The sequence below is a fragment of the Myotis myotis genome, unplaced genomic scaffold (assembly GCF_014108235.1).
Source record: "Myotis myotis isolate mMyoMyo1 unplaced genomic scaffold, mMyoMyo1.p scaffold_m19_p_3, whole genome shotgun sequence".
NCBI lineage: Eukaryota > Metazoa > Chordata > Mammalia > Chiroptera > Vespertilionidae > Myotis > Myotis myotis.
The window spans coordinates 20209008-20226795 of record NW_023416335.1 but is presented as its reverse complement, the minus strand read 5'-3'; the positions used below and the strand labels follow the sequence as shown (position 1 = coordinate 20226795).

Genomic DNA, 17788 nt, shown 5'->3' with positions numbered 1-17788 from the left:
CATTTTGCCTACTTTAAAGTCTTTTTGCATTAAATATGTATTTCCCAGTGTTTTACAAATATTTGACTTGGATTCTGCTTGTGAAAATGTAAACTGCATAGAACGAAAATATCATCTATTTGAACTTTAGATTTCCAATCCTGTTAATTAACAGTTAGAATTATAATTATTAAGTATGCTAGACATGTGGGCAAAATTATGGTCATATATATGAGTAATCAGTATAGAATAACTTAATGATCTGTAATCACATAATAGTACATATACAGAAAAACATCTGGCAAAATATATTTTCAATTTTTTTCAGAAGTTACTTCTGATCATGGGATTGCTTTTCCTTTTCTTTTTGCTCCTTATTATTTCCTAATTTTTCTATGAATATTACAAGGGTCATTTTCTCCCATTAAAAATATCCACACATATTTCAAGTATTAATTTAGAGCCTATGAGCCAAACAGATATACTTACTCTCCCAGAAAAACAATCTCAGTGTGGATCTCCCCTGACTTATGACGAAGAAAATTCCTCAGGAAAGCAGTCACACTGTCGACAGTGATGTTTCCACAAACCACAATGAACCTGGGTAGCAAGAACATATTAGCTGGATCATCTGAGGAACAGAAATATCTTCCTGTCTAGATTTAGAAGTAGAAAATTAGCTTAAACTTAGGATTTTGTCTTATTTTTGTTGATCCTCACCCCAGGATCTTTTTTCCATTGATTTTTAAAGAGAGTGGGAGGGAGGGGGAGAGACACAGAAAGAGAAACATCGATGTGAGAGAGACCAGAATGTTTCAATCATTGTTTCAAACATTGATTGGTTGCCTTCCACTCCAGCCCTCACCAGGCCGGGGATTGAGCCTACAACCAAGCTACATGCCCTTGACCAGAATTGAACCTAAGACCTTTCAGTCCACAGGCCGACGGACCAACCACTGAGTTAAACTGGTTAGGGCTTAAACTTAGTTTTAAATACATTTAGTATTTGAATCACCCAGATTTTGAAAATGGAAACACCCAGGACTGCATCTCCATTATAACAAAAGCAGTGTCAGACTTCTGTCATCTCCAGTTCATCTCATACAGGGTATAACTCCACACATTAGAATTACATGTAGCTTTTTAGGAATACAACAATATCTATCATAACTGCTAGGTTTTTATGGTTATTTGTAACTTATAACAGACTTGAAATGTGTAATTTGATTTAACTTTGCACTTGGTTCCTGATTTGCTGATCAAGACATTTCTTCATTGAGGAATAATTGAGGCTCAGAGTATTTAATTGAGTTTCCCATAGTTAAATGCTGTGGCTGAGACAGCACTAGAATCTAAGTTATTTGTATTTATCTTCTGCATGTAAAATTATCTAGTAGTCACAAAAAGCGACTGCAATGGAGAGACACCTAGGACAGGTGCAAAAATATAAGCATGTAACTTTTATGGTGGAAACTAGCTATCAATTTCCTTAGGATATATATATATATATATATATATATATATATATATATATATATATATATGCTTTTCCCTTTACTAATCAATTAAGAAAATGAAAAGCATAATTTTAGCGCATTTACCTTATATTTTCTAGACTTTACTGGCTGATTTAGCGTGGGTTACATATCACTTTCCTGAGATAAACTGGGTCAAACTTTGGCTTAACTAGTTTATTTCATTATTTTCATTCATTGCACTATTTTCTTAGTCCTAGGTCCATCTTGGTTTTCATCCACTATGTTAAGAGACCAAACCAGGAGAATTTACCTACATTGTGCCTCTTTCCTCTACAGTGGATAGAGACAAGATTAAAAAGAATCACTTCAAATTTAAGATCTCTGTTTGTTTGTTTTTCTAAGATGTGAAAAAGCATAATGGAAACTGAAATAACATATATCCACAGAGAGAAAAGGTAAAAACAAGTCTGTTTTCCTCCAGGGAACAAATGACTGTGGCATGAACAAAGGAGATCTATGAAGTTCTGGTGAAAAGGCTGAAATTGCTCCTCACTCCAGCAAACCTCTGCCTATGAATGAGCCCCATATGGTTTAAGGGAGTTTAGGAGTTTAAGACAACTAAATTATTTCAAATTCAAACTGTGGCTTTAATTTGATCTATTATGTAAAATTAGCCTGAGTTATCCACATGCTTAACATGAATAAGAAAATTAGTAATGGAAATAAGAGAATAGATAGTGATAAGGAAGGTCCAAATATTGTCACAATCAATATTTGACAGTGAATGACAACATTATCTGCCATTTCAAGTTGACTTAGGGCCCTTATGGGCATCTATATAGTAGTTTGTATCAAGTAGCAAATATTATCTTCTTGGTATTTATTTTAGCACAAACCTCTTTAGTAAATGAATGATCCTGCCAATATGTTCACCTAGGTCGAGCAATAGGTGTTTAGAAAGAGGTCTGTGATTAGTAGAATATCTCAAACTGTAGAAATTATACTTGAAGGCTACTTACTTCTTTCCTTTGAGCACTTCATAGGAACTGGTGTATGTCTTCTTGGTAAGAAAGAGTTCCATGATCTCAGGGATATAGTTCGCAAATAGTATCTAAAATAACCAGCAAATAAAAACCTTAGGTCTCATCATTTTAAAGGATACTGAGATTATAAAGGAGAAAGAAGGTACACAAAATGTTGTCTAATTCATGAGGGGTAACACTGTGAACTACATTTTAAAAGAAAGATCATGTTTCTTTATTACTTCAGCCTTTGCATTTGATTAAAATGGAATAAAATGCTTTCCTGAATTCAAAATGGTGAAAACAATGAAGGAAGGATAAGCAGAAAGGCAACCTTCCTATACATTCTGTCCCCTCATCACTACAAAGCGCCCTTCAACTTGCTATTATTTAGGACCTTGGGGAAAAAGCTATATGGGACAGCACAGTTAAGGGAAAATGAAATGAGGGGATGTAGCAGTGTGGACAATGTAATATCAGGAAGGTGAAGTAGAGAACGTGGTATGGTTTTAAGGAATTAAAATTAGAAACTTGATACACACTGCTGAATCATGCACAGATGTTCCCTCATCTGAAGGAAAATGCTGGTTTGGAGAGCTTACTCATTTGAGCTGGAAGAAATAGAACTTCCTTCAGATCAAATCTCAATTTCCCTTCCCCTTTGGAATAAAGACTTTAATCTGATGGGCAAAAGATGAAGAAAGACAGGGGTGCTCAAGTCAATGTAGAGGCTAATAAGAAAAATCTACTCTCCTTTGCTGACCACCCTCATCTCTGGCAACCAAGCAATTATATCACGTGCTCCAGGGATTGCAGTTTGGAAAAACATGGGATCCATATATCTTTTCATATTCATTTGACACCTGATAATGTAACATTCACTCTCAAGATTATACTGCTTTTTTCTCACCATTAACCAAAAACCTTTCACTTCTAGCTACAGTCAAAAGATATTGAAAATATTCTTCACCAAACTCCCCAGAGTGAAGAACATGATGAAGGTCCGTCCTAGGGATGTCTTGGCTACCACATCTCCAAAGCCAACAGTTGATGTTGTTGCCATGACCAGGTAAATGGAATCAAAATATGTTAAGTTCTGTGAATTTCTACCCTTGAGCCAGGGATCACCAGAATTTTCCACCTGTCAAAAGGGAAAAGAATTCAGGAAATGGAATCCAAGGGAAAGTTTACAAAAAATAAGCAAAATCACTTAATTCAATACAAATGAAATAAATGATTCCTAGACGGCTTTGAAGGGTTGGTAAATTGGGGTAGTGATTGTGAAGTCTTGGTGTTTTTTTTTTTTGTTTTTTTTTCACTGTGATCATTGCTGAAATCTAAGGGGGCATGTAGCTTGAGCTCACATTTAGAATGCTTCATAGTGAAATTTATTGCCCAAATCTCTTTTCATGTGGGCATATCACCATATCCTGGAGCCATCATGGACACCAAAGGCTCTAGGTTTAGTAATTACTATTCATTCTCATTTTTCACCAGATCAGGTTTATCTATCATTAAAGAAAGAAGCACTCAAATAAGCACTTCATTTCAGTGAACTTAACTTCATAAAAGCAAGTGTCTAAGGAAAAGTAAACAAACAAGTTTCCCAGGTTACTTCCCCTACTCCCCAAAAATATTACTTCAGCGATTAAAAAGAACTCTGAAAAAAAATTCATCTGACTTCCCCCCTAAATCTCCATGTTTTAACGGGAACTAAATTTATCAGGTTACCTTTTTTATATTAAATAAAAAGAGCAACTTAGGCAATGACCCTATACTTTATGTATATATAGTATATATAAACTTATTATAAATATATAACATATATTACAAATAACATAACAATTGATATAGAATATATACAATTTTCTCTTTTTTACATTTTTAGACATGTTTCCAAATAGCTTACATATTTCCTAGACATTTTCCTTTCTATTTGACACAAAAATGATAAAATACTAAAGATGTCTAGAGAAAGTAGGTTTTTTGTTTTGCTTTTAAGAACTAGAGTAGAAATTAGAAATAATGTAGTTTTCTCAGGTACATGATCACTTTGTAAAAGTGATATGTATGCCCAATGCTGACCCTTTTTTAAGTTTGATGAGCAGGTTATGAGTGTGGACTCCCACTCTGAAATAAGTAAGAAATTGTATGTCTATACTTAGTTCTCATAGCTGGTAGTAGAATCTGTTTCTACTGACTTCTGGAGTTTTCACTCTTTTCTGAGACTATCTCTATATATAAAAGCCTAAGAGACCATTAGACTGATAGCTATAACGTGCACTGACCACCATGGGGCAGACGCTCAATGCATAGGCATGGAAACATGGAACAGACTGATGAATCTCAAAGGGAAGGGGGGAGAGGGGAGGGTGGGAAGAGATAAACCAAAGATCTTATATGCATACAAGAGGCGCAGTGCACAGATTCGTGCACAGGTGGGGTCCCTTGGCCTGGCCTGCGGGGATCAGACTGAAACCAGCAGTCCAACATACCCTGAGGGGTCCCAGATTGCGAGAGGGTGCAGGCCAGGCCAAGGGACCCCACCGGTGCACGAATCCATGCACCGGGCCTCTAGTTGTACTACAAGAAAAACAGATATGTAGTATATTTTACCCAGACATACAAGAGTTACTTGTGACTGTTCCCTTTAAGTAAAACCCTACAGTTTCTTTTAATAACATCTTAGCACATGGTTTCAATCACATCCTTGTAAAACATGTATAAACTAAAACTAAATTTATTTCAACCTGGAAATTGCCTTCACAATAATTTAACCCTTTAATATTTAACTCACAAAGCAACTGAATTTTTATGTTTTTAAATTCTGTGTTTCAATTTTAGATTAATGTGCAATGTAAGTGGAGGATACAGGGACACAATCCCATCTCCTACCTCCACATCATTTGTATTAGTTACATTATTTTTACACTAGAGGCCCAGTTCATAAAATTTGTGCATGGTTAGGGTCCCTAGTCCTAGCCAGTGATCAGGGCCGATCAGGTTCTCCACCTCCCGCCTCCCCAACTCCTCCTTTCCTTGCTCCTTCAGCACTCCACTGCCACCACTGGTCATCCTCTATGTTCTGCGCCACCCCTTGGTGGTCAGTGCATGTCATAGCGAGCGATTGAACTCTCAGTCGAACTCCTGAGGGGACAATTTGCATATTAGCCTTTTCTTATACAGGATAGCATATGTGAGTTCTGGTCATAACCACAATTCCCTTAATTATGCCTTAGTTCTATTTTTAAGTCATCCAATAATCACCACCACTAATTTTTATTATGGTTTCTTCATTCTTGAGTTCTTAGTTTCGATTCATCTCCTCTGGTTGGATTTTATCATTAAGACACATTTTTTTAAAGGGGTTCATAGATGCGATTTTCTCCATCTGCATAAAATGACAGGATAGGTTGCACTTCCTTTCACACAAACTTTGCAGACATTGCTCTATCATCTTCCTGTATTGATTGATGCTTCCAAGAAATCTGAGGCTAGTTTGATTTTTCTCCCCCTTTTATAGACTTTGCTTTGTTCTACTTGGATTCTCTCCTTATCTTCAAAGGTTGGTAAATTGCTCCAAAATATAGTTGGGATAAATAATTTAGCGTTATTTTTCCTGGATTCAGTATATTCTTTAATCTACAAATTCAAAACTTCAATTTAAATATTTTTTGTGGTGCCATTTTTTGTGTGTCCTTTTCTTCTTCAGAAACACTAATTTAATAGTATGCTGAATCCACATTGCCCATCTTCCAGGTTTCTCCTCAAAAATTATTTGAATGTCTTTAGTCTTCTTCATGTCAGTGTTTTTGCCTCAATCCTGCCCACTGTGTCTCTGAACAGTTTTTGCCACATTTATTAAATGCCAAATCTCCCTAATGTGGTTTATCAGCTCTACAATACTTTTTCCTTGGATACTTTTAGCCCATTTTAACTCCTGTTACTGTTTAATATTCTTTTATTTAAAATCATATATATATTTTGTTTGGAATATCATTTTTAGTTTTTAAAGCACTTTGTATTTTTTTAATCAAATATAAACATATTTTTAAAAACCTTTGCTTCCTTGGACAAATTATCCTTTAATTGTTGTTCTTGTAACTGCTATATTATGCAACTGTTGTTACCTTAATGTCTGCTGTCCATCATACCCTCTTGCTACTTCCAGAAGAATTTGAGGATAGGCATCATGTTGATTACTTTCTGGTTAATGCTCACCTTTGAATGGCATCGACTTTTAGCTGTGAGTATGGGAAGTTGGTAAAGTGGGGACAATGATAGTTTGTCATTTCAAATATCCTTTCAGCAAAATCTGCCATTTTCTTTTCTCTGGGTTTTTAACATTCCAGATGTTAGTGTGATTTACAGTGGATCCCTTTAAGTCACAAGCTATCTGGTTGCTTCTCCTTCTTGCTCTACATGTACCCTTGCTGGAGGTCTCCTTGCCTGGGAGACTGGATGCCCAACAAGGACACATATTAACATGCTTAGAAGGGTAAAGCAGAAAACTTGAATGGTTCAATAAGCCTGGCAGAGATGGTGTCCAATGTTTTGCCCAGATTTCAAGATCCCCCAAGACAGACCACTAGGGAGCCGAGTCCGATGCAAAAGCATAGAGTCTTTTATTCAAGCCTGGGACTTGGTCTCCCCCCCCCCCCCCGCCTCCATTACTGGATGCAAGAGAGAGCCCCGAATCCCAAGGGAACAAAGAATTTATAGGGCTTGGGGTCGGGGGGTTGGGGGCAGACTCTGACCACTGATTTGGCCGATTCTGGTTGGTTGAGTGAGGGCCGGGGGCTAGTGACGCAAGGGCAGGGTGCAGCTAGGGTCTGGTTACACAAAGACAGGGGGGTGGCTAGCATACTCTTGGCCTTGGGCTAGTTTCCCCCGCTTTCCCATTGGCCGAGATAAGGGCAGGCTGAGTAATTGATACATTCTGCGGCTTTTTCTTGGAAGAGGGGATAAGGACACAGCTATCAGTCCTGTTCTGTCCTTTCATCCAACTCAGGAGCACATGCCACTTACAGGGAACAGCTAGTCTTTGACTAGGACTGTTGGTGGCCTTGGTAGAATGGGTTCCAGAACCTTGTATTTTTTCCAAAAATCCAGAAATCTGGGTTTTTATGTGAGTTCTCCATAAAAGTTAGCAAGCAATAAAAGTAAAATACAAACATAAGTAAGGCAAATGAAATGTTACTATAGGCCACATTCAGCCTGAGAGCCTCTCATTGGAACCGCTATTGAAGGCAAAAAGTCCTGTTGCCATGGTTTCTTCTTAGCATTCTCTTCCTCCTATTCTGTGATGGCCAACAGGTCTCCACAGAGACACTTCTCCCATGGGAATCCCATGCCCCCAGGACCAACCCTCTGGCTCCAGGGACCTGCCTTACTGCTGTGACACTTCTTTCAGGAGAATCTCTCGCCTGCTTGCTTCAGTGCTAAGAAGGGAAATGGCTGGTTTCAGATTTTTTTTTTTTAATTTTATTGATTTCTTACAGAGAGGAAGGGAGAGGGATAGAGAGTTAGAAACACCGATGAGAGAGAAAGATCGATCAGCTGCCTCCTGCACACCTCATACTGGGGATGTGCCCACAACCAAGGTACATGCCCTTGTCCGGAATCGAACCTGGGACCTTTCAGTCCACAGGCCGACATTCTATCCTCTGAGCCAAACCGGTTAGGGCTGGTTTCAGATTTTTTGAAGCTTCATATATCACAATTTGCATTTGGAGTTTAACATTTTTCTTGTTATTGCTTTAATTTTGAGAGAAGGACTCATGAGAAAACTCCTACTTTTTTTTTTTGTTTCTTTTTGCTTTGCTTTTCTCAAAGGCCTCTATAGACTTTTAACATCCTGCTTCAATTTCTGCATTTTCTAGGAATTTCTTTCCTATTGCTGAAATCCATTTATTATATTAATGTGGGCTAAAAACTAGCCTTACCATTAGGCAAAGGAGGCAGCTATGTATATAGATTTATTTCAGGATAACAAATAAATCCCCAAAACTCCCCTTTGCAACTCAGCAACACTTCCCCCACAATTCTCCAGCTTTTATCCTTAAATTCTTTCAGCCGCTTCACTTACTTGACTTTTTATTCTTTTTAAAAATTCTGGAACCCTTATGAAGATGCAGAAATAAATTTTCCCTATTGCTTATACCTTTGAAGGGTAAGCTTTGTTAGATCCTTTTCTGAGTGTAGGTTTTGAAAGCTGGAAGAAGTAACATAGATACCTTGAGGGTAGGAGATACGGATTTGTCATAAATATGGGAGTGGAGAAAACCCTGAAAAGGGAAGTAGAAAGATAAACTTCACACCAGTTACAGTGATAGAGACAGGAGCTCAGAAGGATTACCCCCATTTTTTAAAGAAAAGACATTTATGATGACCAGCACCATTATAGAGAGTGTGATGAGATGCTTACCAAGTGAATGAATCCTGCAGCCGTGAACCAGGTACTGAAAACTATGGATACCAGTTTGGAAAACTTCAATGCATTGCTAGAGGAAGAAAGACAAAGAGCTTTTGGGTTCTGAAAGTTCCCAGCACAACACAATTGCCTCATCTTCTAAAATCTTGCTATTCACAGTAGGGCTCATGGACCTGACACAAGGATACGCTCACCTGGGAGTGTGTTCATGCAGAATCCCAGGCCCCAGCCCTGGTCTAGAGATCTGCGGTGTTATAGGGTCCTCTGATTCATATACACGTTAGCGTTGAAGATGCACACACCCAGTTACATACACTTGCTGAAAAACCTTAGATTTTGCTATGGTATCCACTGGCCTAATGTTACACTGCGTTTAAAACCTATCATATATGTATCATCATAAAATAAATTTAATAAATTGCTACATTGTCTAGAGGAATTTTACAAATGTCAGTGTCCCAGGCATCCAGAGTGGGCTTGCACAATGATACTGAGTAGGTCACAGAACTGTAGTTCCATATTGCCAGCCTCAGCCCAGGACCTTGAGTGAAGAGGATCAGATAAGCTCCTGTCTCTTAAATGAAGCCCTAGTATTTAGCTGAAATCTCAGTGGTTTCCAGGTATGTCCACCTATCACACAAGGACAGCCTTTTACCATCTTGAATGCTCCAGCATGCATAAACATTTAGAAGTGAAGTCCGCCTGGCCTGTAATATTGATGTTTCTGGTGAGAACACAGAGATGCATGGAAATTTTGAGTGGGTAACATAAGACCATCCTGATAAAACTTTAGAAGTACTACTATATTGCTGCTCAAAGGTAGTTTGAATTATTTTTTGAGACATTTGTAAGCAATAGTTCTCTGCTGCTATTGGGCAGCTCTCATGCTTTTAGGTCCTAGCCAGGAAAGACATGATTCATAACTGCAAATGTCTAGAACCAAAGCCTCTGAATTGTTCTGAGTTTTTATTTGGGTAGTGGTGGTAGGGGAATCACAGCCTAAATGGACTTACACATTGCGGCTCTACAAAACGAAGAAGAAACAAAACCTTCAAAATGATTGCAAACTTTTCAGCTAGTGTGTGATGTTAACACAGTGGGAGGAAATGAGTGAATACTATATTGGCAGCTGTGGGATTTTGTGATTTTTGCCCTGAAATTCTGATGAGAAATTAGTTGAAGTGAAGGTGTAGTTAGCATTTTCATTTCCTAATCCAAAACAGTGAGTAGTATTTGAGGAAGGGCATTTACCTGGTCTTGATGGCTCTCAGCATTTGCAAGATTTGAGGGAGTTCTAGCAGCCGCAATGCTCTTAGGAACCTTAAACCTAGAAAGCAATAGAAAGAAGAATGCTGCCAAAAGAAGAGGGTTACTCCAGAGAGTGAGCTGAATTCCTCTTCCTCTCCTTGAAATACTCAAATGTAATCCTACATAATAAAAGCCCAACAACCAAAATGACAGAACAACCAGAACAACCAGAGACCAGAACGACTACGGCCCCTTGCCCAGCCAGCCCCGCTCTCCAGAAGAGGGGACCCTCTCCCTGATTGGGGGCATGGCCGGCTTGCAAACCGCCCACGGCCCCTTGCCCCGCCCACAGCCAAACCACCATGGTCCCTGCCCCTCCACAGGGACCCCCACCCTGATCCAGGGCCCCCATCAGGGCAGGCCAGCTGGCCCTCACCTGTGCACCAGGCCTCTATCCTATATAATAAAAGGGTAATAGGCAAATTGACCCTAATGGCAAACAACCAGAATGACCACTGAACCAGTCACCATGAGGCACACTGACCACCTCTTGGTCCCTCTCCCTGGCCAGCAGGCTCCGATCACCTGATGGCGAATGGAAAGCCAGGGGTGGGTGGCAGGGGATGCGGGTGGTGCCAGGCCAAGGCCCCTGCCCTGCCAGTCACCTCCCACACAGAGGGCAATCTGTGGTGGGGGTGGGCCCGTTGAGCAGGCGGGAACAGCCAACCTCTGGGTCCCTTCCCCCCAGCCGTCAGGTTCTGATCACCAGGGGTGGGTGGTGGCGGGGGGCAGGGTCGGCTGAGAGCAGCCAGGGAAGGTGGCCCTGATCTCAGGCCAGGCCTAGGAACCGTACCCATGCACAAATTTTGTGTGCCAGGTCTCTAGTATATTATAACATTGTAGATTTAAGAATATGAGTTCTAGTTCAAATCCTAGCCCCAATCCTTAATAGGTGTTATAATCTAAAGCAATGCCCTCAACTTCTCTAGCTCTTCATCTGTAAAATGGGAATTATAAGTACCTAGGGCTGTTGAGCTAAATAAAGCATATTAAAAGCACTACTCACATTTCACTCTACTTAATTCTTCCTTAGAATAAAAAACAAATTATCTAGAAACCACTTAAACTTCTGACTACAGGATGTCTAGGATATGCTCCTCACGTTTGTATGATGCTTTACTTTATGTGGTTTGATAATAATGATAGCAAGAAATATTTTATAGATAATAAATAAAATTACACAAAATTAGAAAAGCCATATAACTCCCATGCAGTGTCCATCTGAAAGACTAAGTAACTATATAAATCTCTAGTATGTTATACCATGTCTAGATATGATGATCTACAGCTTTCAAAGACCAAGAGAGGTTTTTTCATCTCTCCTTGTCCATGTGGGATCCCAGAACAAAGGGGCCACAGGGGGATAGGAGGCTGGGGCCTTGCCTCTCAGGTTGTGGATGAGCCAGTCTATTAACAATAACAAACACTGACACCTTCTGTGCATCAGGTACATCACATTTCTAGGTACTGAGGTTTAAAAAAAAAGGAGAAGGTTCTGAAAATATATTACAAAACCATACAAGTACAGTGATGAACTTTTTTAAGTTGCATTTGGGCATTACAAAGAAAAATGAAGGATACTTATGAATGATTGTTAAGGGAGTGTTTATGATTCCAACTTTATACTTACCTAGCCAATTACTCTTCAAATAATAAGAAATAAATGTTGGTGGGATGGTAAAGATGTCTACAATTGAGTTCATCTCTAACCAGAACCTGATCTTGTCATCTGCTGCCAAAAACTATGAAATGAAAACAAAAGACCCAAATCCAATTACCCTCAAGAATTTTAAAATGAACACTAGAGTGCTTTTATTCAGCTACATTTCATTCATTAACTGGAGTTTTGATCTAATTCTATTATATACATATACACACACACACATATATGCACATACATATATTTTTTACATAGCTGTATGATATATGCTTACATACATTTATATGTAGTACATTTATGTAGACATAAGGATTGTACCTTTAGTAAGTGTTCAATAAGTGAACATGAACCCATTTTGTTTACTGGAACTTAAAGTCTCATGTTCTGACTTTTCTGCTGTTCCCAGAGATTTATAATTATAGAGCTAAAACCCTCTATTTGTGAGCAAAGAGGAAACATGATTTAAGGTAGTCTTCATGGAAAAGGTACAGTTATCTACAAGTATGGCTGGCCAAGACCTGTATTTATGAGCTTCTCTATTTAGATAAGAAAGTGAGCATTTCCAGAAGGGAGAGTTTGCTATAAAAATAATATTTTGATGGTCAATGTGGTCAGAGTCTGTGCTGAAAGGAGAGTCATAGAAATACACATTATAGCATATGTATAACATATCTTTGATCTATCTATATAAAAGCCTAATATACAAATTGTCCCCTTGGGAGCTCGACCAGGAGACTGGGAGTTTAATCACTCCCTATGACGTGCATGGAGCAAAGGCAGGCCCCGGCCGGCAGTCAGAAGGCCCTGATGGGCCCTGATCACCGGCCAGGCCTAGGGACCCCACCCATGCATGAATTATGTGCACTAGGCCTCTAGTGTGTATATAAAAACATGGGATGCATAAATACAAAAAAAAGTATTTTATATAGTTAATGGCACATCAGCCATCAGTGAAGCCAATGACATTTTCAGAGGCTTGTTATTCAGGTTCTGCTAGCTTGTGATTATTGCTAAAGCTTTCACAAGGTAGGTGGAAAGCCAATAAGGAGGGCAGTGTTACCGGGTGATGATATTTTTTAAAAAATCATTTTCATTTGTGTCAGAATTTTTGGCCTGGTTGACAGCTTCAGATGCAGGTGAGAGAGCTATTTTGTCTCACTATACTTTTAACAACTTAGGACACAGACCCTCTAACTCTAGCACCTGACAACATAGGCCAATTGTATAACCAAGGCACACACAGATCTCTCTGTGTTGTACCTGTTTTGTTTGTCTATTTACTCCCACTTCCAACAGGTACTTACTCTCAACCCAAAATAGAAAGTAAAGAAAGCATTGAAAGTCAAATCAATGGGGATGGTTTTGTCCTCATATGAAGAACAGCTTCCAACAGGGCTGCAAAGGAAACAAGGACAGTTTATAAAGACATGCATTTTAAAAGCTGTGTCTACATTGAACCAAATTAAAAGGAAGGGTAGGGAATTTTTTATTTATTCACAATGGCACTTAAGTTCATATCTCAAGGAAATTTATTGTATCTTGGCAGTAGAGGTATGCATAAATAAAAGCACTAGACTGTGCATGGAGCTGAAAATAAAAGAAAAATTACCTGCTCTTTCTTTCCTAGAGTTTATTGCTTCTATTTCAGTTTTATCAGCGGGGATTCAGAGGCCTAGAGATTACAGGGCTCTTCTTAGTTTGCATGACCCTCTGCCCAGCAAGAAGTTTAGAATTCTGTACCCTTCAAACACAGAGCTACTCTAGGTCAAATGAACTGACTTAAGCCAAATTAAAAAAAAAATTTCCTAAAAGATCAGTAAGGAATTCGGAAAGCAAAGACTTCTAGTTTCCCTAGGATCGCTAAAGCTGCCCCACTTCTGGGCCCTACAATCCCAATTTTACTTCAGCTGGAAAGCCAAGGAAATTCCCAGAGGATCAGCGAATTCTGTTCAAGAAACTATCTTTGCTTTGTCATAAAAGAAGGAAATGCCTTCTGTGAAGAGCAGACAATAATTTGCTCCTTTATCCCAGGTGAGGTCTAGCATTTTACTTTCTCAAGACTACCCAAAGTTGTTTGAAATCTATAAGCAACATTGAAATGACCACAGAACTTCCACTTCAACATCAAAAGAGTCCAAAGGCATATAAAGAAAGCCCTCCTATGTGGCCCAAAGGAGAAGACAACAGCTGGAGGTTTGCAGTCCTAGAGACTAGGGAGTAGACACGGGCATGGCACCCCAGCCTCTAGCAATGCAGTTTGGCAGGATGCAGAAACAATTCATGTATTTTTTGTGGAGTTGGTTTTAGTGTTTTCTGGGGGGAATTAAACACTTATCCTTTTTAATGAGCTTGTGTATGTGAATATGTTTGAAAGTATATTAACCATTTTTCCTGAAAGAAAATTCTGAATTCAAGGGTAATCTTATGTTAAAACAAACACAGGTGACTGCGGATTTTACTCACTCAGAAGAATTGATGAAATAGATTATAAGAGACCCAATGCTTAGTACAAAGACAAGGATCACCTGAAAAAAAAATAGAGACAAATGTACATATCCATTTTATTGACATGAATAGAGATGAATAGACAAATCAATAAACCTGTGTTTTCTTTTTATCTTGCCTATACATGTGTAGCCATTTTTCACAATTCATCTGTGCTAGTTTTCATTCATTCATTCTTTAAAGAAAAATTGATTGGGCCTTTATTGGGAATTCAATAAATGAACATGTAGTCACCCATTTTATTTACCTAATTTTAACTCTCACACACTTAATAATAATTTGCCCCTCCTTCCGTCCCTAAAACTTTCTAATCTCAAGATGTCCTATCACTTATTAATTCATTTACTAATCAACCATGTATTAAGTGTTTAATGTAAGTTGTGTACTTTATTACATGCTGGAAAATGAGGGCTGCTGGATATAGACTTGGGAGTTGAATTGCCAATGATGTTACAGTGGTCGGCAAACTCATTAGTCAACAGAGCCAAATATCAACAGTACAACGATTGAAATTTCTTTTGAGAGCCAAACTTTTTAAACTTAAACTATAGAGGTAGGAACATTGTTATTAACTTAATTAGGGTACTCCTAAGGCTTAGGAAGAGCCACACTCGAGGGGCCAAAGAGCCGCATGTGGCTCGTGAGCCGCAGTTTGCCAAACACTGTGAAGAAACAGTCTCAACCATGTCCATGAAAAGATGGCCAGGATTTTGACAGGATGTAAAGTGCTACAGTGAGAGAGAAAAAATGAGTGCTTTTAACCTGCCAATGTTCTGGTCTATAAAATAAGCAGAGCTTGTAGAATATAATTAGAAGTGTATCCACACAAAACCCATGATGCATTTGGATGAAAGTTTTTGCAGCCCCAGTGACTTTTCAGGTCAAATTTAGGTAACCAAATATTCCTTCAGTTATTGCTAGTTTTCGAGCCATTTATTTCTTTAATATGTTCAGCAGTATTAATAATACTAATAATAAAAATTAAGTTTATTTACAATTAAAGCTTTACCTTCTTTCAGCCCAAGTATTCCTGGGGCAGGTTACCTGTACTGAGAAAGAGGTCGGTTTCTTCTCTAGTAACCCTTTTAGGGGTTTTTATTCCTAGTTGCCCGCTGATGAGGCTATCTGTGGCCTCTGCAGAATTGTAGGTCAGTGTGAAGGAGTGGACAGAAAGGGAAGGTCAGAGAGGAAATATTGGACTTGACTGGTCTTAGATCACTAGGTTCTCACCCTGGGGCCTGAGCATGGAAAGTCTGCAATTTTTACTTTCAAGATTTCTTTCATTGCTCTTTGAAGAACCCTTCAAGTCCTTCAACAACTATTTCTTTAGTACATATCATGACCCAAGTATTATTCTGGTGACTGGGATATATCAGCGACCTATACATAGTTCCCTGCGTATATGGAGCATAACTGATATGGTATGTTAGAAGGTACATACTAGGAAAATAAAGTAGAGCAAAGTAAAAGGGATCAGAAATGCAAGGGGAGGGGGGCAGAACAGTTGCAGTGTGGAAAATATTTAATTGCTATGTGTCCCATTTGTGGTTGCCATGAATTGAATGAAAACATTCTTTTGCTGGTTGCTCACAAATCTTTCCTCAGTACATTTCACACTCCTATATTCTGCGGGAATCCTCACCCACCAAATGCCTTCTTGATCGGGTAAGAAATACTCTCACATGGGACTCACATCTGGCCCATGGACCGGATCAAGCATTCTTTGCCACCGACAAACAGTAGAAGGAGAGATTATCTTCAGTGTGGCAACTTCTCTGACATAGAGCAGCTAGCCAGGTAGTCCCTTATCAGAAATGAACTAAATTCCAGTTCACTGTGTCCCCAAAATGCCAAGAGATGCAAATTTCTGAGTGGTCTCTCCTAAGCCTCTTTCTTCGGGCTTGACATGAGAGGATATACTCCCATGCTTCCGCCACAACAGAACTCCTTCCAAAAATCCTTTTCTATTCCCAACCTACCCTAATTTACATGTGATTGGGTAATGTGCTAAGAGCTTCAACTGGGTTTCTTCTAATTGCTTAGTAAGTGGCAGTTTGCAGCTTACTTAAAACATGAGAGTTACTGGCATCTCTTTTAACATCTGAATTAAGTGATGCTGAGATAATGCTAAGAACAGGAAAAATGCTGGCGCATATATGGAGATACATATGTTTGCATATTAATAATTATTAATACATCATTTTCATGATTTTTAAAATTTTCTTTACATAGGAACAAATTTTTTTCCTCTCTTAACTAAATTTGATAAATAATTCAAGTATAAATCATACATTGATAGACTTCCAGAAAGATAGTGGCAAGCCATATGTTTACAAACCTCCAAAATTATAGAAATTAACCAAAAAAAGAATAAATTGTTAATTTTATTGAAACTGAGAACATTACAAACCTCATGTCACAAACCTAAAGAACATTATCAAGAAATAATATATAACAAACAACAAAATGTATAGCAGACCAAAAGAAGGCGCTGGGACCTAAAGGCTTGCAAACACTGTTCAGTGAGTCAGGTGACAGTGAGAGAATTCTGAGAAGACCTCCTGGGTTGAAGGGGCAAAATCTGAAAGGCTAGCTATTTGGCAGGGGTATAAAGCTATTCACCTGAGGCACAGATCAAAGGAGACACAAAGCCAGAGGGCCTAGGGGAGGCACCCTGAAGCCATGCAGTTGCTTAGGACAGTGATGGTGAACCTATGACATGCCTGTCAGAGGTGACACGCGAACTCATTTTTTTGGTTGATTTCTCTTTGTTAAATGGCATTTAAATATATAAAATAAATATCAAAAATATAAGTCTTTGTTTTACTATGGTTGCAAAGATCAAAAAATTTCTATATGTGACACGGCACCAGAGTTAAGTTAGGGTTTTTCAAAATGCTGACACGCCGAGCTCAAAAGGTTTGCCATCACTGGATTAGGAGGAACCTCTGAGCTAGGAGCAACACCATGGAAAACTATCAGAGAAAAAAAAACTGAAGAATTTGAGACGTCATCCATAGAGGCCCATGTGTAGAGCTGCTGGCCACAGCATTATCCCTCAGGTGTGTCTGTGTGGGAAAATGCACAGTAAATTGAGGCTTTGATTTCCACAGTGGGGCTTAAATCCCCCTGTTTAGTTGGTGGGTAATTATGGGTATCTTCAGAATACAAACAGCAATCAACGAGGATAATGAGGGATCTTCACTTAAGAATATTAGCAGGCAATAGAAAATTGACAGTTACATGGGAAGTGTAGGAAAACAGAAGGATCAGGCAGAAAAAAATGAACTCCAAGGAAAGAGTGAACATAGACTATGTAATTAAGATTTTTTTAAATTACAATTACTGTTCTTAGTGAGATTCTAAAATTCTGTTAAATAGTACTGGAGGATTTAGAAGGCAA

At 38.7% G+C, this 17788-nt stretch overlaps 1 protein-coding gene across 1 annotated transcript in view; it reads right to left on the bottom strand.

Annotated features, from left to right (window-relative positions):
- KCNU1 (potassium calcium-activated channel subfamily U member 1) overlaps nt 1-17788 on the bottom strand; it is a 121419-nt gene that overhangs the window by 93907 nt on the left and 9724 nt on the right. Inside the window, 8 exon segments of the mRNA XM_036297221.1 lie at nt 469-579; nt 2477-2568; nt 3450-3620; nt 8907-8982; nt 10164-10239; nt 11851-11962; nt 13185-13275; nt 14344-14405. Coding sequence (XP_036153114.1) covers nt 469-579; nt 2477-2568; nt 3450-3620; nt 8907-8982; nt 10164-10239; nt 11851-11962; nt 13185-13275; nt 14344-14405 — 791 coding nt within the window.